Source organism: Saccopteryx bilineata, chromosome 8 (genome assembly GCF_036850765.1).
Source record: "Saccopteryx bilineata isolate mSacBil1 chromosome 8, mSacBil1_pri_phased_curated, whole genome shotgun sequence".
Lineage (NCBI taxonomy): Eukaryota > Metazoa > Chordata > Mammalia > Chiroptera > Emballonuridae > Saccopteryx > Saccopteryx bilineata.
This window is the reverse complement of record NC_089497.1, coordinates 23,791,308-23,814,299: the sequence shown is the minus strand read 5'-3', so window position 1 is coordinate 23,814,299 and position 22,992 is coordinate 23,791,308. Positions and strand designations below refer to the sequence as shown.

General features: G+C 36.5%; 2 protein-coding genes across 9 annotated transcripts in view; one reads left to right on the top strand and one right to left on the bottom strand.

Moving 5' to 3' along the window:
- Positions 1-22,992, bottom strand: part of ARL13B (ADP ribosylation factor like GTPase 13B) — an 80,592-nt gene that overhangs the window by 32,167 nt on the left and 25,433 nt on the right. For 2 of the 3 annotated variants that reach the window (XM_066241535.1, XM_066241536.1), the window contains exon 3: positions 16,191-16,440. The exons of the other annotated variant lie outside the window; for it this stretch is intronic. In XM_066241535.1, the coding sequence (XP_066097632.1) occupies positions 16,191-16,440 (250 nt within the window). The remainder of the gene's footprint in view (positions 1-16,190; positions 16,441-22,992) is intronic. 3 annotated transcript variants of the gene reach the window in all.
- Positions 346-10,803, top strand: STX19 (syntaxin 19). 6 transcript variants are annotated; one of them, XM_066241113.1, is made up of 6 exons: positions 346-607; positions 2,800-3,010; positions 3,854-3,903; positions 7,095-7,276; positions 7,368-7,564; positions 9,889-10,803. In XM_066241113.1, the coding sequence occupies exon 6, from the start codon at positions 9,902-9,904 to the stop codon at positions 10,784-10,786; it is 885 nt and encodes a 294-aa protein (XP_066097210.1). In that variant the 5' UTR covers positions 346-607; positions 2,800-3,010; positions 3,854-3,903; positions 7,095-7,276; positions 7,368-7,564; positions 9,889-9,901; the 3' UTR covers positions 10,787-10,803. The 6 variants fall into 6 exon arrangements, with proteins under 6 accessions (XP_066097210.1, XP_066097211.1, XP_066097208.1 ...); XM_066241114.1 differs by lacking the exon at positions 2,800-3,010; XM_066241111.1 differs by lacking the exons at positions 2,800-3,010; positions 3,854-3,903.

Below are 22,992 nucleotides of genomic sequence, written 5' to 3'. Positions count from 1 at the left end.
TTCAGTGATTTTCCGAATGAGGCCCTCGGGATTTCCTAAAATAGGATAGATTTTCAATCATTTTAAAGTAAATGAAACAAAACCCTTTACACTATGCTTCTTTCCATTCTTATTTATTCCAAATTCTGTATATTTAGCAAGTTTTGATACCTAAAGAAATCAAAGAACCTTTTGTTTAAATACCGACCCCCTTTTTAGTGACTAATGTAGTTTTATACGTAATATAGGGCTGGAATTACAGTGGCTGTGCCAAATATTCTATATAGGCAGTTTAACAAGGACTTCCTGTTACCAACTAGCTCCAATGAAAAGAACCTTCCTTTAATCTAAAGAATGGGTGGTTAACAGGCAGAACCGGATTTTCCAGGTGTGAAGTAAGCAATTTGTTCTTCCCAGCAAAAGAACAACTTTATCTCTAACTTCTTTGGCTTTATAATTTGGCTTTCAATTAAGTTAATTATATGAAAACCATCCAGAAATTGCCTGTGAACTACAAGATAAAGACTTAAATAATTTGATCAAAACGTTACAGATGGTACTGTTTTTTCTCTCAAAGGCGGGACTACAACACCGCAGGTGGAAAAGCTGCAAAGGGAACAAGACAAAGGTAAATAAACTACTCTTTTCTGTGTTTTCTAATGTGAGGCGCCCACAGCCTGAGATCTGTGACGTTTGAAAGTAGCTCAACAGATCACTAAAATGACCTATTCTGTTCAGATTTGGACCACTCTACCGGCAGATGGTCGATCTGCTAATAAATTTGAATGGGATTTGGGTTAAGAGAACTCAAAAATAGACCACTATAATAAAAATCAATTTTTTCCAAGATAGAAGGTGACAGAGGACAATCTGACTTTGGGTGATGGGTATGCAACATAATTGAACGACAAGATAACCTGGACTTGTTATCTTTGAATATATGTATCCTGATTTATTGATGTCACCCCATTAAAAAAATAAAATTAAAAAAATAAATAAATAAATAAAACATAAAAAAAATCAATTTTTTCTTTTAAATCCTTTAAAAAATAGTTTCTCATTTTGGAAACACTAAAAAGTCAGTTGCTTTAAAAACAAACTTAAAAAAATTCTCTTTTGTAGACTGATTATAAATTAATCATACTATGCTTGTTTTAAAAAACACTTTTAACATTGAATTCTAAAAAGAAACTTATGCCGAAATTTCACATATATGTTTCACCATTAAAAACTTAAGATCATTTTCCAGACATTCTTAATTTATTCATTGTTGTTTCCCAGAATATTTTAAAATCATTTAAGGACATTAGAAAACAATCTCATAAGAAGACTATTGTAAAATATCAAAATACTCATTTAAAATATTTTAACTAGTGTATTAAAAGTACATAATCATAAATTTAATATAAATATATTTCATTTGATAGTTTTACATTTTTAAGTCAGAATTATGTTAACTGCTACATACATTGGAAGGTCTGATACTTTCAAATTATGTAATATATGGAGGCTTAACCAAAACATAGTTAATTTTCTGATATTTCTTCCAAGTTATTTTATCATTGTTACTATATTAGACCTTAGTAAATAATCCATTTCAAATAAAAATAGTAATGGCTTTTAATAAATGTTTTAAGGGTAGATTTGAAAGTGGGCTACATAATATGTACAACACATTATCTTCATGGCTATGCAATTTTAAATTTAAGACTAAAATCACATTATGAATGTATAATGTACTTCATCAGGGAACTAAGAGTTCAAAATAAAAGAACTCTTAATATTTAAAGAAAAAATGGTCTTATTGTTACATTAAACAAGTTAAAAATTAATGTATTAAAACTAAATAAAAAATAGAATAAAAAGGCCCTGAAAGACTACATCACAAAAACATTAGATAATTTAAACTTAGAGAAAATATATGCAACTGGCAATTTTTAAAATTTCATTTAAGTAGCCAAAGAGGAGAATATACCTATAACATCATTAAACTAGGGACATTCTTTAAGCTGTCCTCATATACAAAAGGAAAACAAACAAAAAATCCAACCATTTGATGTTAGCTAAAAACTGGTTGCATATTTTGAAATAATTTATTTAATCAATATAGTAACTATAATTTAAAAAGTCTTTAAAATTCTGGAAATCTATAAAGTATCTATCCCAAATTGTCAAAGTTGTTACCATGTCTTTAAATTAGTGTTCTTTTTGTTTGCAAATAAGAGGTTTAAGCTAAAAAATATAGTCAGTTATTGACAGTAGAATACAAAACTTATGGCAATGGAGTAAGTTAAGCATGCTGAAAGATGATTTATATTTGAATACAACTTTTCCACCATTAGGAGAATAAATTTAAGATATAAAAAAAAATTGTGTAAGATGGTAGTCTCATCAATTTCACTTAGCTTAAACAATTAAATTTTTTAAAACTGATTTTAAAGAAAGAGAGGAAAGGGGGATGGAGAGAGAGAGAAATCCTGATTTGCTGTCCCATTTAGTTGTGCGTTCATTGGCTATTGGTTGATTCCAGTACATGCCCTGACCATAATCAAACCCACGACCTTGGCATAGCAGGACAGTGCTCTAACCAGCGGAGCTACCAGGCCAAGGCTAGCCTAAGTAATTAAATGTTTTGATAACTATGAGCTTAATATTTTATGTTCATGAACTTTGTCTCTTCCAACTTTCAAATTGTAATATGCTTAGATGTCTCACCTTGACTAATATTCTATTTTATAAAATATATGATTAAGCAATTAAATTAGAAATTATACATGTAGTTATAAGTATGCAACAACTGAAAATACTATTTGTCTACAGCAGGTATACGCACCCGAGTACCTACACTAGGTAAATTTCTGCAGAGATGAACAAGGACTTGGGGAACATTCTGAATGTTAACTGTAAAGATAATCACCTATGACTTTCAGTCAAGACACACAGAAGAGAAATTCTTTCCTCTTCTACATACAGAAGTGTTTGATATAATTATAAGCAAAACAAAACAACTTTTAAAACTACATCATTACATGTAAGTAAGAAAGAGAAATTTCCAAATGCCAGAAATGAAGAGGGAACACAGTCATAGCCAAAGTAGAGAGTAGGAATTAAAGCAACTCCATGAGCTACTAGAAGCTGGGATTTAGGGTGTGTGCATGAGAAGGAGCTAAAACTGAGCTTCCTAGATGAAGTAGTGAACGAAAAATTCAAACTCAGTCTATATACAGAGATGGGAAAATCTCTGTTGGCTTGTTCAGGATTATAACAGGAAGTAAGGGATCCACTCAGGCTATAAAAAAACGAGCAGAGAAAAATTAGACCCATAGTTATACTACCTGGATTACAAAAGGCAAACTTGACAGGGTCCCCAAATGGGGTAAGAATGTATCCACAATGCAGGCATTGCACGCATTCTTGTATAATGCAGTTCCCCAGTGAAGAAGAACCACTGGTCAGTTCACAAAATCCACTTGCCCACCACCCAGAGAAACAGTCTATGGCCACAACAAAGGGATTTATTCCTAAGAAACCAAAATAATCTAATAATATAAAAGACCTTTAATATAAATGCCCTTTATTCAAAGAAAACAAAGGGAGACATAAGATCCATAAACCCAGATGAACACAGTATAAACTTGATAGTTTTATATAAACATCATTTACTATACTCGGCATGTCATGATGCACACGCCCTGAAAGGAATCTGTTTTTCCTGTAACATTAGTAACATGCAGAGATTTAGTCCTAAGAAAAAAAGATTCAGCATATTTACCTGTTCTTTTCTAGTAAGGTTATTAAGTTAATAAATATAAACTATATATCAATATATTTTGAAGAGTTCCTTAAAGTGTTTTTTATTCAAACACTCTTTTAGAAAACTGTTCTTCCATGAACAGGAACCAGGAGAAGAAAGTCTCTGCAAGGGTGAGAGTCGAATATCTTGGTTTCCAAAATCAGTGACAGTAACATTTACCTTCCCAAAGGTATTTTGCAAAGGTATACTGTGCGCTATCATATCAATTTGAAATATTCTATTTCTTAAAAAAACTAACTATAATGCTTGAGGAGGGAAAAAAGGCTTTTGACAGAATTGATTATTTATTTCTAATTTAAAAAAGATCGATCCAGCCATAAAAATGTGAAAGGGGATTGTTTCAGGATTTGTCCCAAGTCACACTTTCAAATAGAAAGTTGGAGACATTGTTCTTGAGAAATTTAAAGAATATTAAATGCTTCTTAGCAGCTATATAAGCATTAGCTAGAACCTAATTCTCATGAATAAAAAATTCAAAATGTTTTGTTTTGATCCCCCACCCCTGCACTGTTCAAAAGAAGTCTCTGTACATAAATACTATTACTCTTTTCTTTTTTCCATATTATCAGAAACACAAGTCTACTTTAAAAAATTGTACAACAAACAGCATATCTGCTATATACTTTGTAGCTGTAAAAATTCATAGTAGCAGGTTAGTATAAGAATAGAAAAAAGCCTGACCAGGCAGTGGCACAGTGGATAGGGCATCGGACTGGGATGAAGAGGACTCAGGTTCAAAACCCCAAGGTCGCTGGCTTGAGCAAGGTGTCATTCAGTTTGCAATAGCTCTCCAGTCAAGGCACATATGAGAAAGCAATCAATGAACAACTAAGGTGCCACAAGGAAGAATGGATGCTTCTCATCTCTCTCCCTTCCTGTCTGTCTCTGTTGTTCTCTCTGTCTCTGTCACAAAACAAACAAAAAACAGGAAAGAGAAGTCTCTGTACATGAACAGGAACGAACGCAACCACTACAGGTTGATATTTCTTGCTTCCCCCCCATCCTCCATTCCGCCAATTCCTCTCTGTAAAACCAGTATATAAAATCTTTATTTTTCTTTTTAATAAGAGGTATATTTAAAAAACAAACAAATAAATAGGAATGAAGGATATCTCACTTTCTATCTCTCTTATCTCAGTCTATGACTATGAGTTAAAGCATAAAAGATATATAATAATCTCCATCTGGAGATGGAGAGGATTTAAAATTTCTTAGAAATTTCTTGTGATGTAGGTCTACGAGATCAGAACTAATTCTTTGTCTTCTCCTCAATTAGAAAAGACTTAATTGGGTCTGATTATATTAAAGATCGTAATAAAGCTGTAAACAACAATTACTTTTGATTTGATATGCTGTGTTACTTCCTGTAAGACTTTTCCCTTTTAAACATAGTATTTATACTAATAACATTAATATAGTATTTGATACAGATCAAATTCATTTGTAATATGTTTTACTAAGATATTCTATCACTAAGGTTTTGGGAACAAAAACAAATCTACATTGGATAGATTTATATCTGAATATAGGCTCTTCCACTTTTTAGCTGTGTAGTTTCTGGCAAGAAATTTTACCTTGCAGATACTAGGTATATTAGAGTAGTTAAGAAAGTCAACATCTAAATAAGGGAAACTTCAAAGAAAAGTATGCAAAGAAAATGGAGAAGGTAAAGTTCTTTAAAAAATTAGGACCTCTTCCCCAATCCTAAATAAATGAATTTTCAGATAGAAAAGAGCTACTAAATGTCTAGCAAATACTGCAGAAGGACCTACACTGAGTCTGTGATTGTGAAATTTTAGAACATCAAGAACAAACAGAAAAGGCCTAGGCTTTCAGGAAAGAAAATTAAAAACAAAAAACAAAAAAACAGATCTTACACAATATATCAGGAATCAGATGGCAGCTTTCTCAAGGGCAACAAAGAAAGCTAGAAGAAAACACAGCAAAATTCTCAAAATTCTACGTAAATATATAATTTCCAATTTAGAGTTATATCCACAAAGAAAGTCACCTGGGTGTAAGAAAAGAATAAAAACATTTCCAGAGTCTGGTGCAGTGGATAAAGCGTCCACCCAGAAAGCGGGGCTCGCTGGTTTAAAGCTCCAAGGTCAGCGGTTCTGAGCAGAGGCTCATCAGTGCAGGGTCCCTGGCTTGAGCGGGGGAATTGTCCACATGATCCCAAAGCGCGCCAGCTTGAGCCCAAAGGTCATTAGTCTGGAAAGCCCAAGGTTGCTGGCTCGAGCCAGGAGACACAGGCTCGTGCTGCTCAAGGCACAGAGGAGAGGCAATCAATGCACACCTAAAGAGAAAGCAGCTACCAGTTGATGCTTCTCACCCTCTCTCCCTCCTTGTCTCTCTCAAAAAAAATTATTTTTTTCAGAAATAAAAGTTGTAGCCACACTTGTACGGCTAGTAAACCAGGAATAAATATCAGGAACCAGAAATCAGGAGATCTACAAGGGAGAAGAAAATTCCAGCACCACAGCCATTTGATAAATCGCATCAAGCTCGAGGGTTCCAGGCAAGAAGCCTCAAGAGATGAAATAATAAAATGAAATAAAAAACCAGAATGCCTATTGAATTTAAATAGATTAAGAGGATAATTTTCAGTTTAAGAGTTTTAGAATGAATTAGTGTTGTATATGTATAAAATAAAGCAACTGAAAACTTAGGTAATTAATAATTTCAAAAAAATAAAAAGTTTAATAATTCTTGATCAGTGTGATGATTAGATGGATGTGTTCCCTTTGTGAAAAAATCAAATTGAACATTTTGTGCTGGGCATTTCCTGTATATGTGTACATATGTTAATTAAAAGTGTTCTTAAAGTATTATAAAAGTATAAATTTCCTAGCTCTATCCACACAGATAGCCTAGAAATGAGGAAAAGCAATACTTTTGAGAAAGTACATAGTACTTTACATGACTCTGGTATATATGTATAATATTTGCTTAGTCATAATAATGTAAACAGAATTTTGATTAACCAAAAATTGTGATGTATCTATATTGGAGGTTAAAAGTTGAGGAAAGAAAGGGGGTATATAAAGTTAAACCCACATTTTTCATAACAGATTTGGAATAAGTTTTATATCTTAGAAAGCAGAAATACCTACAAAAGCAAATTAACTAGAAATAGTGGGTTTAAAAGCAACAATATAGCTTAGGAGCTGACAATGACTTCCTTTGGGAGTTGGGAACTGAAAATGAGGTGTGATGGGGCATACAGCAGTTGGCTGTATATCTTTATAAACTTTGAAATGATTTGATTTCTTAAACTGTGTTTATGTATTCTCTTTAGGAAAACAACAATCACAATTTAAAGGAGCTAATTTAAAAAAGAAAAAGCTTATGGCTATATCAAAAATGACATGACATCTTAAACACTTTTAATTTTACATTGTCCATCACCCCTCGGATAGTAAATTATTTAAGGACAGGAATTACTGAATATACACCACAGCACTTAAAACTCTGCATATAGTAAGTTTCAGTAATTATCTGACAAAATGTCCATCCTTTAACACCAAACGGATAGTACCAGGACATCGGTTTAACATTTTATGCAATGCAGGCATCATCATTACTACATCCTTGACGAGGTCACCATTCAAGAACCTCTTGCACATCCCCAGTGACGGCAAGTGTATTATCTCATGAAGCAGCTGATTCCATCCCGGGACGGCTCTACTTGTTTGAAGAATCTTCTTTACACTAAACTAAACCTCTTTCCATGTAATTCCTACCCATTGCCCTTCGGAGTTACGCCAAGTAAGTCTAATCATTTTTATATACACAGACCTACACGTTTTAATTTTAAAAATATTTTTATTAGATTGACTTCAGAATGAGAGGAAAGGATAGAGACAGACAGACAGACAGGCAGGCAGAAACATGGACCTGTTTCTGTATGTGCCCTGACCAGGGAATGAACCAACAGCCTTCTTGCACCAGGATGATGCTCTAGCCAACCGAGCTACCCAGCCAGGGGGCAGAACCACACATTTTAGAAAACAGTTGTAGGTATTCCTATATCTTCTCTTCAGCAGCACAAATATTTCCATTAAGAAAAAATTATCCACATACTATGCATGGTTTTCCAATCTCATCCTTTCCATGACAGTCTGGAAATTCTTAACTTAGGAATTTCCATCTCAAAATAATCACACTCAGAGCTTAACAAAGTCACTCTTCCATTTGCTTTGACTAGTGTATAGTCAGAGAAACAAATAGCTTTCTTAGTCAATCTAAGTATAACACTATTATTCATAAAAGAATAATGACTATTCTAATGGTTCTGATAGCTTACAATGAACTAAAATCTCCTGTAATTTTCATAAGCACTGTTATGAATGCAAGGGTCTTCCATTTTGTAGATGTGAAGTGTTCTTAATGACTAGGTGAATATTTTATATCTACCCTGGTTAAACATACTGCTATCTTTAGTATAATGTTCCATGTTATTTTAATTTTAAATCCCAACTCTATACTTTAACATAATGAAGAGCTCTCCAAATTTTGTGCCATCAATATATTTGCTAAGCATGCCTTTATGACAAATATCCAAATCAATGGTAAAAGTATTTGCATAAATATATCAAAACTGAGTCCCCTAACATAGCAGCATAATATTAGAGAACTTTTCCTGTGATTGACATATGATATTATGTGTGTTCAATGAGCTATTTGTAATCCCCTTCATAGTTTCTTAGCTGCAAAAATACCATGAAGTGTCCTTTTAAAGTCAAGATGCTCTGTGAAAATCAAGTATTTTATTAACAAAGATAGCTTTGATTCACTTCATTTTAGATATACACAGCATGGGAAAAAAGTAGGTTTATAGTTGTCAGTATGCAAAACAGCTTATTCTTGTATTATTTATTTATTAATTATCGTATTATTTTCCATGTGAACAACTGTAAGCCTACTTTGGCCCCAGTCTGTATGCATATAAATATACATGTATATGTGTGTGTGTGTGCATATATATATATGTGTATATATATATATAAAAATCATACATATCAACTTGATCCTATGGATAACTACCAACACAAAGTGCAATAAATGTCATATTATCAGTGCCCCCCCAAAATAAGATTTTAAATCAATATATTCTCATGTTTGTAAGAATATCCCTTATATAAATTGTATTTTAAGACAGTATGGATATCTTTGGAAAGGAATGCTAAGAATGAGAACTCAGCATAATCAGACCAAGAATATGTTTTCCTATGTATGTAATGGATAGGAACACAAAACTATGTCATTAATGTGTTAATATGGAAGCTTTAGAAATTTTAGTATAAATTCAATACTATCCATAAGGTCTCACATAAAATCTTCCCTGTCACTATACTGGTTTTACTTACATTATGCATATTTAGTAAAATAAGTATGTTTTTAAACATTTCATAGACCAAATTTACCAGCAACAGTATCTTTAGTAATAAGGGCACTTTTATTTTAAAGATTTTACTTACTGATTTTAGAGGAGGGAGGGAGGGAGAGAGAGAGAGAGAGAGAGAGAGAGAGAGAGAGAGAGAAAGGAGGGGGATGGGGGCAGGAAGCATCAACTCCTTGCTTCTCATATGTGCCTTGACCAGGCAAGCCCAGGGTTTTGAACTGGCGACCTCAACGTTCCAGGTCAACACTTTATTCACTGTGCCACCACAGGTCAATAAGGGTACTTTCAAGGTGCCATTTTAATTTTAAGAGTTGGAAATATGGTCAAGCCAAATTGCCCATTCTAAGATATATCATCCTATATCAAGAAAAATTTATTATTATGTGGTAGTATCATGACACAAAAAAATTTGGGGGAGCTGTTATATCTTTATCACTGCTTTCTCAACTACTCCACTCAACTGAATGGCACTCATTGTAGTCCCACATCATACAAAGTAATTTACAAATTATTTCTTCTATTTTAGTTGTTTATGAGGAAACTGTTATTCATTTTTCTAATTTTTAAACCTCTTTTCAGAAAACTATAAGTTTTTTTCCTGGGAGATGGTTATAGCTATGTGAGGCCAACTGCTCTAGGGGAAAAGACTAAACTTTTCATTTTCAACACAACTATTTTTGCTTTTTAGGAGGAGAGGAGAGATGAAGGACAGACTTCAAGAACTAAAACAACGGACAAAGGAATTCGAACTCTCCAGAGACAGGCAGGTGTCAACTACAGAAGCAGAGGAGCAGGGAAGGTTTCTGCAGCAAGCTGTTATTTATGAAAGAGAGCCTGTAGCTGAGGGACACCTGTATGAGACCCTTAAACTACAAGAGAGCCTTAACAACTTAACAGATGATGTTCGAAAATTTGGACAGCAACAGAAAAGTCTGGTGGCTTCAATGAGAAGGTTTAGTCTGCTTAAGAGAGAGTCTGGCATTGCAAAGGAGATAAAAATCCAAGCAGAACACATTAAAAAAGGTTTGGATGATTTACTAAAAGAAGCTAAAAACTCAGAGGCTGAAAGTGGTCCGTCATCAGTGATCACAAGAATACTTAAATATCAGCATGCTGCGATGTCCCACCATTTCCGGCAAACTATGCTCATGCACAATGACACAATAGCAGCAAAGCAAGAGAAGTGCAAGACATTTATTTTCCGTCAGCTTGAAGTTGCTGGAAAAGAACTGCCAGAAGAAGCAGTCAATGACATGCTTCATCAAGGAAAATGGGAAGTGTTTAATGAAAGTTTGCTTACAGAAACCAGCATCACTAAAGCACAACTCTCAGAGATAGAACAGAGACACAAGGAACTTGTTAATTTGGAGAATCAAATAAAGGATTTAAGGGAGCTTTTCATTCAGATATTTCTTCTAGTAGAGGAACAAGGAGAAAGCATCAACAATATTGAAATGATAGTGAATGGTACAAAAGAGTATGTCAACACTACCAAAGAGAAATTTGGACTAGCCGTAAGATACAAGAAGAGAAATCCTTGTCGGGTACTGTGCTGTTGGTGTTGTCCATGCTGTGGCTCAAAATAAAGAAGCTATTTTAGACATTTTTCCCAGCTTCAGAATGCAGAATGTCCCATATTTCAGTGTCTTGTTTTCCTTCATTTCACAAATTCTTCTGCATACCTTTCATCTCTATTAAGTTATAATTTCCCCCTTTAGCCCATACCCACTAGAATTACATAAACTTCCAAAGCCAGTAACATAACATGTCTTCCTTTACTCAACTAAAAATAGTACACTTAGCTGTTAAAAATGAGATGAATGATCTTAAGTTTCTAATCAGGTATCAAGCTCTATTATATATTTTTGTAATTTCCAATGCTCTTAAAAGACGAAAGTCAGTAAGTGACGACTACTTAAACAATACTCGTGGTTCATTAGGGAACATTTTGGTAGTTACAAATTGTATAAAACAAGAGGTCGGAGGGTTCTAAATTCAAGGAGAGAATAATAAAACAGAAAACTTTATGCAGAGATATCGTCAAGTAACTCAATGGTCAACAAATCCTGAAAAAATCAAACTATGTACTTGATGAAGAGTCTGGTTGGTAACTGGGAGCTGAATCTAGTTAAGGTCTAAGAAAGTAAATTAAGGCACTGTTTTCCTGAGCTTGGGTCAGTTCACAACACTGTATTACACACAGATCAGAAGGGCTGGCAAATAAAGTACAAAATAAAGTTAACTGTATTCTCAAAAATTTCTCCATCACTATTTTGCAAAGCAAAGCACTGTACTATGAGCTAGGAATATAGTGTGAACTCAGAGTGATAGAAGCTTGTAACTCACATTCTAGTGGAGAAAACAGATTAACAAATTCAAATATCAGCTCATGTTACGTTCTTGGCAGACTGAATAAAGGATATGATGAGACAAAGACTATCAGGGTCGCTGCTTTTGGTTGGGTGATCAGTGAAGGCCTCTCTGAAAGGCAATATTAAGTGAAAATCTAAATAATAAGGACAAGGGATGGTGTATTTCAAGCATAAGACACAAGCAGTAGAAAGACCCTGAGCAGGGCATAATTTACTCCACTTAAAGAAAAATGTACAGAACAGCTATACTGTAGTGGCGAAGAGCAGTGAGGGAGGAAATGAAGTTAGAAAAGGTCAGCAGGGGTAGAGTTAAGACTCTGTCAGTCATGTAAGTCTGAAATTTATAGCAAGTATGATCAATGAAAGTCCCCAGACTGTTTTTGGCTGGGGAATGATGGTATGTAATTTATATTTGAGAAAAATCATTCTGTCTACTGTAGGCAGAGTAGGGGCAAATGAGTGGGAGACAAGCATATAGGTCGAGAAAACAATGAGAAGGTGGTTACAAAAAAGAAAAAATTAAACAAACTCGCCATAGTTGGTTTTTTTAAACTAAGTGAGAGGCAGGGTGGCAGAGAAACAGACTCCCATAAGTGCCCCAACTGGGATGCACCCAGCAAGCCCCCTGCCAGTGATGCTCTGCCTATTTGGGGCCAATGCTCTGTTACTCAGCAACCTAGCTATTTTAGCACCTGAGGCGAGGCCATGGAGCCATCCTCAGCACCTGGGGCTAACTTGCTCTAACCAATCAAGCCATGGCTTCAGGAGAGGAAGAGAGAGAGAGGAAAAGAGAGAAAAAGAGAGAGAAGAGGGAGGGGTGGAGAAGCAGATGGTCGCTTCTTCTGTGTGCCCTGACCAGGAATCAAACCTGGGACATCCACACACAGGGCCAATGCTCTACCACTGAGCCAACTGATCAGGGACAACTTGCCATAGTTTTAAGAGGTAGAAACTACGGGATACTGATTGGATGATATTGCCATATACAGAGATGGGAAAAGACAGTACTGACCATGAGAATCTGTGATACCAAGTGTCCAAGTGGAGGTTTCTAAGGTATTAGTTACATCAGTAGAAGCTCTTGGGAGATGTCAGAATAGAAAGTACAGATTTTGGTCATTTGAGTAAATAAATGGTATTTAAAGTTAGGTGACTTTAGGATAAAGTCTCTTAAAAGTATATAAATATAAAAAACTGGAAGGCTGTGGCTGGTCTGTTCAGTGGACAGAGCATCAGCCATGCTTGCAGACGTCTTTGGTCCGATCCCCGGTCAGGGCACACATGAGAAGCTACCATGTACTTCTCTTCCCCGCCTCCCCCTTCTCTCTCTCTTCCCTTTCATAGTCAGTGGCTCAACTGGTTAGATCTTTGACCCTAGGCACTGAGGAGAGCAGCTGAGTCATTCTAAGGCTTGGCCTCAGGTGCTAAGGATAGCTTGGTTGATTCAAGCATTGGGTCCCAGATAGGGATTGTTGGGTCAGGGCACATGTGGGAGTCTGCCTATCTCCCCTTCTCTCACTTAAAAAAAAAATAAAATAAAATAAGAGCCTGGTGTATTCTAAAATTTAGATTTAAAGCAGAAATGGAGTTAATACAGGAGACTGAGAAGAAACCATCAATGAAGTCGGAGTCAAACAAAGAAATGTGCTGCAAAACTCAAAGGAAGGGTGTTTAAGAACAAGCTGAGATTTTCAGTTTTAGGTAAAATAAGAACGGCAAAGTGACAACGGACTTGGGAACATGGAGATAATGTGTTGATTCCAACAAGAGCAGTTTCAAGGAACGGTAGGGACAGAGGCACAAGTGGGGTAGACTGAGGAAAGAATGTGATGTGAAAAGTTACAAATGCCACTGCAGACAATTCTTTCCAGAAGTGTGAGTAGAGAACGATGAGAAGGAGTCCATGGCTGGAGAAGGATGCAGCGTGCAAGTACCCTGTAGTACTTAAAGTTCAGAAACACGAGAGCACATGAATGGGAATCCTCTGGAGAGAGACATCCTTGATATAAGACAGGGAAGAGATAACAGGCAAAAGTAAGAAGGAGTGGGGTGTGAAGTACAAATGGAGAAGCAGGCCCTGGACAGGCGCAGAAACTACTCTTCCATATCACAGGGAGAAAAGCAAGGTCTGGGAATAGAAACAGACAGTTAAACAGATCTATCTGGCGGTGGGAAAATGAGAATTCTTATGTGACATTTCTATATATTTCCGCAAGGAAGTATGAGGCAAAATCATTAATTGAATGTGCAGTAGATTAAGGGACAGAAATATACATACATATACCTCCTAACACTCTAAAATAATTTTTAATTTATAAAGAAATTGAAGAGCCTTCCACTGTGTCAATTATCAAGCGTTACTGAAGGAAAGGGTGTTTCTCATATGCTGCCTTCAAAGACTTAAGAAACATTATAAAAAAGATAAATTTAAAACTAATAATAAACTCTCCAACTAATCAGCTGGTGACATATTCCTTTTGCCCCTTCTAAAGTTGTACTATATCCTTTTATCTACAGCCTTGATGATACTTGTTTACAATGGTCCTAAGTTGTTTATCATGAAAACTGAGAATACTAAGTACTATGTGATATTAATTAGCATAATTATATTCAGATAGATTTGTAAAATAATAATTTTCTACTAGCATTTATATCTATACAGAGCACTTTTAAAGCAAGACCAGCACAGAGATTTTTCACAGCAATGTATAATATACTATTGTGTTATATTTTAAAACTATGGCATCATCCTAACCCAAGCAACAAAAATAACATTATATTTAACCAATTGGTTGCTGAACGCTTTGTATATTTTATTCACATGCTTAATAGGTACTAACAGTAATTTTTCTTAAAATTATTACCTTAACGGGAAAAACTTCTTAACCCTTTGAGTAATACGAACGTTCATGTACATCCTCGTGCCTCCTGACCATCCAGAGTACAATCGATTTATTTTAAAAATGTGTAAGGCAACATTAAAAAAAGGCAAATGTATGTTCTTCTTGTTTCCATAAATTAGTTATCAAACAAACATGATTTTAAGTTAATAAAACTGGAACTGGGACTAATTTCATTTTTTGAAAAAAAAAAAACTTACTCCTGGGGGTCAGCGAGCATGAAAAGAACTCACTACTCCAAGGGTTAAGCAATGGAGACACAATACTAGTAACCCACTGGTTCTGGTGAGTGCTCAGTCTCATATTCTTACCCACTAAATTACATTGTTTTCTATAATCAAAAGCTTCACGTAGCCTAAGTTCATATGACGAGACACTTCAAAACTGGATCTCCTCATTCCCCCCCTTCTGGACACAACCTACCATCAATGATTACTCATACCCACTACCACGTTTATAGGACACTAGTAAAACACTGCACTGGATGCTTTCAACACAGTATTGGAATTCACAGGACGAGACAGGCATTAAAAACCTTGCTTACAAGTGGAGACACCGAAGCTCAGGAAAATTAAATAAGCTATCCAAGGACTGACTCCAAAGCCCATCCTTTCCACCAAAAGGTCTCCATTTTTGCTGTGCATCAGAATGATATGGAAAAACCTATGAAAAAAACCAGAAGCATTCCTGGCCCTACTCTTTAAAATTTAGGAGGCCTGGGCTGATGCTGATGTCTAAAAAAGGTGAGAATTGATTAGATAAATCAAATAATTTCTCTAATTGGTGATATGTATAAAAACTAAACAGTGTGAGTTTTACCAATAAGTGATACAATACAGTTTTACTTTTTGTAATTATAGTTCCAAACTGCCTCATTTTAAAATACTCATTGACTATTAAGGACTACTGAGAAACTCTGCTTACAATTTCTCATTTAACCTCATGGTTGTCTGGGGTTTTTTTTTAATTGTTACTAATGAAACACAAGAATGAAGGCAAATGGACAAGAAGGCAAGGGAAGACATTCAGTTACTCTAAAAACTGGAGTAACCTGAAGGTGTGCCCTTCCATTTCAACCTGCTCTTGGCTGTCTTGCAGTTATAGCACCACCTGGTGTTTACTATGCAGAAGTGCTATGAGGGCAAGTAACACAACAGTCCCTTGTCAAGTTTTTTAAAAAAGGTTTAGGCAGCTGGACAAAATGATTTAAGCACCTGATTAATGACAGAATAACATATTTAACTTGGAAATGTAGAGGTAAAAATTGAGACATCAATGTGGCATTAAAAGAATAAACCATTTAAATAACTTTCAAACAAGAATACTCTTCAAGAAAAAAAGGACAAAGGCAAAATACCAATTAGTTACTAAAGGAAGGGAAATTTGAAAAACATTCTAGAATCTTGTTAATAAAGCACTTCAAAATGCAAAATTTGATAAAAAGTACATTATCAACTAAAACAAAAAGTTTATATTGGAATTCATAGGAGTTCTAATTATGTATAAAGCTTCTTCATAATATAGCCTCAACCCTTAATCCCTAAGGATAGCATTATAACAAAAGCCTCAGTATATTAACAACTCCCAGCTAATTAACATACATTTTATTATACTGGGGAATGACTATTTCAGCTCACTCAGTATTTTGTAACCTAGGTAAATTTCCTTGTTGGTTAATGCCACTGCTTCTATACATTAACAATGACACCATTACTTACACCAATATAGGCTTTCCCGATATCCTAGGATGTCTTAGCACTTCTGACATTGTCTCTTTTGTCTCCTCCATTCTCTCTTCGTCACTGGAATCCACAACAAATATTACCCCATAGGACTCAGCATAGTAATTCTTCCAGATTCCCCGGATTCTTTTACCACCTCCCAAGTCAAAGATAGTAACTTCAAACTTTCCTTGTCTGAGGTCAATTTTGGAAAATCCAACAGTAGGAGCTACATCTTCAGGATACTCTGTTTCAAATGATATAAATAAAAATCTTTAGACTTTAAGTTAATAACAATTTAACACCACAACTTTAATGACATATAAAGTATCATATACTTGAGTATGATCATATAAAGTATCATACTTGAGTATGATGGAATGGAAATGTTTATTATTTCCTTACGCAATAAGCATCATCTAAGCATACTGGTTTGGGAGAAGGGTGAATATTATAAAATATCCAATTTAAATTTATACTCCATGCAAACAGGAATTTCTGTTTTTGTTTGTTTTTATTAATATAAACCCAGTTCCTAAAATAATGCCTACTGTGTAACAGGTACTTAGTAACTGTAGAATGAACAAATAAATGAACTTTTGCCTTAAGACTCTCCAAGTTATAAACAATAAAAATTTCAATGCTTCAATACCACAGACATCCTCAGGGACCATAACGACTGCTGTGGAGTTATAAAGAACGTCTGAACATTCAGCGTAATTTAAAAAAACCAAAGAATGACAAAAGCTATGGAGAGTAGGACCATTCGTTTTTAACTGAATTCAAGCTATAATTGGAATAAAGAAACCTGTGGGGGCAGCTTACAAATATAGAGATTTCATTCTTTTTCTAGAAACATGGTTTGGATGTTCTTGTAAATGTATAATTGAATCTTTTCTTAACTTCTGTAGATGCCAACACAAAGAAGGTGCAGGATGTATAAGATGAGAACTGCAGGAATGGTGATGGCAATAAGAGATTTAAAAGATTACTGAAGTTCAAGAAAGACTTAAACTAGGAGCTGGGACTTAGGCCTTAAAGCTAGATAGGATTTAGACAGAAAAGTGACCTAAGGAACAGAAATGGCAAAGGCAAGAGGTATGGACAAGTTGAATGCTGTGGTTGGAGCAAACCCTAAGTCTGTGAGCGCTGACTGAAGACTTCTGGAGATCGAGAACTACGAGCCATGGAAGGTATTTCCGACTAACAATATAATGAAGGTGACTAAAAGTGTGCTTTACTAATATTCGTCCTGGCAAAAGTCTCTAGAACTGACTGGAAATGCAACTTACAGCCACTTTTCAGAGAGGTATGAAAATAAAGAGAAACAGAGAGAGATTATGAACTAGTAATGGAATCTGGTGTCTCTGGTTATAGAGAAGAACTTACCTGTCTCTTCCATTCTCTCTACACCACTGAATCCACAACAAACATTACTCCACTGGATTTTGTTTCAACTTGCACAAAATTAAACAAAATTAAAAACCCAGGTCCTCAGCTGTATTAGCTATATGTCAAGTACTCAGAAGCCATATGCGGCTAGTTGCCCACCCTACTGGACAGAGCCAATATAGTGTTCCCATCACTGCAGAAAGCTCTAGAGAGTACGTTTGGGTTTAGAGGGTTTATCCCACATTCCACATGTGCTATTACAAAGATATATTGGAAAGACTTTGGCTGCTAGGCTTCGGTGTGACGCAGAAATACATTGCAAAGCACCACCCCCTTGCACCAAGCCCATTAGGGAACTTAACACAGTTAACAAAGACATTATATGTCACATTTTGGTAAGACTTCCTTAACTAGAAGAAAAGGGCAAGTTGAGAAGCAAGACAAGCAGCCTAATATATCAAAAACAGGATTACACTAGACATTTTAAAATGTGATTATGTATAGTCCAGATCAGAACTGATATCCATAGTTAAAACAGGCAGCTGTCTTTGAGTGTGATCTCAGAGATCCTCAGGAGTTTTTGTTTTGTTTTATTTTGTTTTTTATAGAGACAGAGAGAGTCAGAGAGAGGGATAGACAGGGACAGACAGACAGGAATGAAGAGAGATGAGAAGCATCAATCATTAGTTTTTCGTTGCAACACCTTAGTTGTTCATTGATTGCTTTCTCATATGTGCCTTGACTGCGAGATCCTCAGGATATTATCAGTGAAAATAAATAACTACGATGCAGAAGGGATAAGGGAACTAAAATATACAGAACACTGACTCCATACCAGGACTTTGTCAGGCATTAGGATGAACAAATAAATAATACAGGGTTGCTGTCTTCAAAGACTATAAAGTGCAGTAGAGACTGACAGAAGATTACTGACCGATACGTTGTGGGAAAAGGTTTGAAGCGGCCAGTGTGAAGTTGGTACGGACTGTCTGTCTGTACCCCCACAAAACTCTTATGTGAAAGTCCGGACCCCCGCTGTAATGGGTATCATAAGGTGAGACCTTTGGGTGGCACTTAGGTTCAGGTTAAGTCATGAGGGTAAAAACCCTATGATAAGATCAGTGTCCTTAAAAGAAGAGACCCTGAGAGCTTGTTTCCTCTCTTCTTCCTCCACCCGAGGACACAGTGAGAAGACAGCTGTGAATGAATCAGGAGGAGGGAATCCCCAAGACCCTGACCGACACCGGGACTGCAGACCTTCAGTGGTTAGAGCCGTGAGCAGTCACTGCTGTTTCAGCCACCCAGCCTCCAGCGTTCTGGAGCAGCGGCTCAGACTAAGAGAAGGGCCCAGAGGAGGGGAGGGGCACTATGGTCTAGAACGGCTTCGGAGAGGAGATGCAATGGGAGCGCAGGCTTAAACGCTACCTTACTACAACAAAGGAAGGACATTCTAGGCAGGGAAGCAGTGTAAGCAAAGATAAAACAATGGCAATATTCCCAGGAAACCAATTCAGATGAAGTAATTTATTCATGGTTACATAGTATGCAGGGCCAGAACTGAAATCCAGGTCTTCAGGACTTTGAAAGCCTGTTTCTTTTGATACATGGAACACCCTACCCAACTTCTCTATTTCTTCCTCTGGTTTCTACTCACGATTCAAGACTAAATACTCAGAAAAATCTTCCCCTAAATCATTCTCTGATGATTCCTGCCCACTTCCAATATCACTTACAGCCTATTGCTTTATCATAAATTCTGTTTTCCTACTGGTCTTCACAATAGCCTCCAGGGGTCCCCAAACTTTTTACACAGGGGGCCAGTTCACTGTCCCTCAGATCGTTGGAGGGCCACCACATACAGTGCTCCCTCCTCTCACTGACCACCAATGAAAGAGGTGCCCCTTCCGGAAGTGCAGCAGGGGCTATATAAATGACCTCAGGGGGCCGCATGCGGCCCGTGGGCCATAGTTTGGGGACGCCTGGACACCTTCCCAATAGCTGAGACCTGTCTTTGTATTCTTAGCACTCAGCACAAAACAGAGTGGCTCAATTCCACAACACCAGATTGCTAAAATAGCCGAAGCTTCTGTCCTTATGTCTATCCTTCATTTTTCCTTCCATATATTTATCCATCTGTTCATGCTTATAATCATTTATTGAGGTACTATTCTGTATAGATCAGGCATTATTTAAGAACCAGGACTACAAAGCCATACGGTTCCCAAACTTGAGGATTTCAGTAAAGTACATGTGTTAAGACTATTTCTAGAAAGCCCAAGATAAAATGAAAATATTTAAATATAATCAATAACTATTTATTGAAAATCTGTTATATACTAAGCACTGTGTGAGGTCCTAGACATATGGAGATTAATAAGATCTTCTGATCTTAAAGAGCTATTATCTAAGATGGAAAAAGAGTAAATATATATAAACAAATAACTACACTATAATGAAGATATGTTAATATCCAACAATGCTAGGGGACCAATTTACACAAAGATTTTTCCCGCCCTAAATACCAATAGTTCTTTAGGAACTTTTAGGAAGCAGCACTGAATAGTCAGGGAATCCTAGGTTATTTTAGCTGAGCACATGGCTGTTTAGGATAAAGACTACAATCCCTAGTCTCTATGGCAGTTAGGTGTGGCTGTGAGAACAGGTTCTAGGCAGTGTGCTAGTAGTACACTGTTAAATGTTCAATTGATTTAGGGGCAAGGAGGGGCTCTGATCTATAGTGTTTGCCAATTTCTATGGTATAAATACTCCCACTATGGCCGACTTCAAATTACACACACGAAGTACCTGAACACAGAGTTGGAAAAGAGATGTAAATAGTATTTGGCTCTCGCTAACGGCCGGTGGTGGCCTCTGGTCATATATCATATTTACAGGAAAGAAGGATGGTCTCCCCTTGCCCTTTATCTCTATCTTCCAGCTAAAATGTACTCTAGTCATGAGCCTCCTTGGACCAAGCAGGCAGGGAGAACACTTGGAATGGCAAAACAAACAGGAGAAGGAACTTGAGTCCCTGACACCACGGAACTGCTATGCCAGCCCAAGACTACTTTTACCTGCACTGTTAGGAGAGAAAAATAAACTTCTATTTTGTAAACTGCTGTTATTTAGGCCTCTGTTAGAAAAACCGAACCTGTATCCAATTAATACAATCACTTTGACAGCTGTGCAGAAAAGAAGTTGACTGAAGTTAAACTCAAAATCGGGAAAGTACTCTTAGGTTAGGGTACTATGTGTCAAAAACAAAACAAAACAAACAGAAGAACCAAAATAAGCTGAAGAGAAGTCATGAGCAAAATGTTTTAAGAATATTGGCTACTACACGTCAGGCATGGCCTTAACTGGGACTCCACAATGAGTAAAACTGACCTGGGGAACGGACAGTCTGGAGAGGTGGAGAGGTACATAAACAAGGGGCAATTAAGCAGTGTTACAAGCAGGTAGAGGGTAAGAGTGGCCAGAATAGGAGAAGTAGTCAATTCTCCGGATGGTAACGGGTGAGGGCAGCAGAAGACCAAGCAGGATTTCATTAAGGAGACTATATCACAAAAATACGGCATCAAAGAGATCAGTAGATATTCTATCTTTAATGATAAGCAAATACTCTCTCTAGTAAGACCAGTAGAAACAGCATAAATAAACTGCATAAATAAAAATACAAAAAGCATAAAAAAAAACTCAATTTGGGGCAGTTCAAGTACTTCTATATAACTGAAATATTTAAAAAAGAAAAATGACATGGACAAGAGTGTGGTGGTTACGGATGGGGGGCAGGAGAGGAGAAGGAGGGGTGCAGGGAGGGGAGGGGCACAAAGAAAACCAGATAGAAGGTGACGGAAGACAATGACTTTGGGTGAGGGGTATGCAGCATAATCAAATGTCAAAATAACCTGGAGATGTTTTCTCTGAACCTATGTACCCTGACTGATCGATGTTACCCCATTAAAATTAATAAAATAAATAAAGAAAAATGATAAGAAATCAGTCACGGAAGTAGGCTGAATAATAAATATGACATGAAGAACAAAAACAGAGTCAGAAATTAGCTCAAAGTTCTGACTCATTTGTTCATTTGACACCTTGAGCATTTTCTAAACTCAGATAATGGAACTGATGGATACAGGGAGGTAGAAAACAGCATGACAAGAGCATACTCTACGTACACATTACAAATCTGATTAGCAGACTCTTAGAGTAGCTACCTTGAATGTAAGGCTTTGAAGAATGAAAGAAGGAAAGATATTTAGATAAAGGAGTCATGGTTCTAAGCGAAATCTGGCTCACCTCCTGTTTTTATATAACCCTAAGGCTAAGACTATATTCTACATTTCAAATATGTGCACAATAAAATAAAGAGTATTCCACAACATACCAAAGATTATTTCACTGGAACGTGACCAACGCTCATTTGTTTGTACACTGCCTGTGGCTGCTTTTGTACTGCCACGTCAGGTGCGTGCAGAGCCGGGAAAGCGTGCATACGGTCCTCAGAGTCTGCAGTATTTCCTACATGGCCCCTTGCAGCTTGCCAACCCTGCTTTAGACTATGACAGTGAGCAGCGAGTGCTCTGCGAGGATGTAAATTAGGAGGCAGCACGAGGGAACCAAAAGGACGTCAGAAGAATTCCCAGGCAAGAGCATGTCATTTACATAAATGTTACACAGTGAAATGTCTCCAACAGCAAGTTTTGCAAATTGTTTATTTTTTTCATAAACTTCCATAAATAAAATCCCCCCTGACTCTCTAAATGCTCTGTATCTTCTTGAAGCAACCATTTCCAGAAACATACATGTTAGGTTTTCTCCCAATTCATACCCTTGAGATGCCTGGCTGGTGCTATAGCTCCTGGGTACACAAAACACTCCCTAGCACGGTTGTTCCTATACTGTAGCTCAGAGCATAACATCAAGACTAAATAAATACAGCCAATGACATAAGACCCTGTAATGACAGAGAGACCCTACTTTTAACATAACTCTAAAAATGACATATGTTGAAAAAAAAAAAGCAAAAGATGCAGACAGTTGCGCTGGCCAACTCACCGTATTTCCGCTTCCCTTTCGTTTAGTTGCCATGTGACTAAATTCTGACCAAGGAAATGTAAGTGGCAGACAGGTAACCTTTAAAACAGGGACATTCGCTTTATACTTTCCTTCTTCCTTCCTACGGGCTAGACGACAGATACAATCCCTAACAGCTGATGAAAGACCCCAAGAGCCTCTGCACCTCTGCCTTTATTCTAATTTGAAACATGGTAACAGGCTGGTATTATGAAGCTATTCTATTCACCACATTAGCCATAGTACAGTAAGCATACACAGTAACAGAGTGCACACTAGCTGTGCCCAATTCACATGTAATAAAGCAATGCAAAATAAACCACTTGGA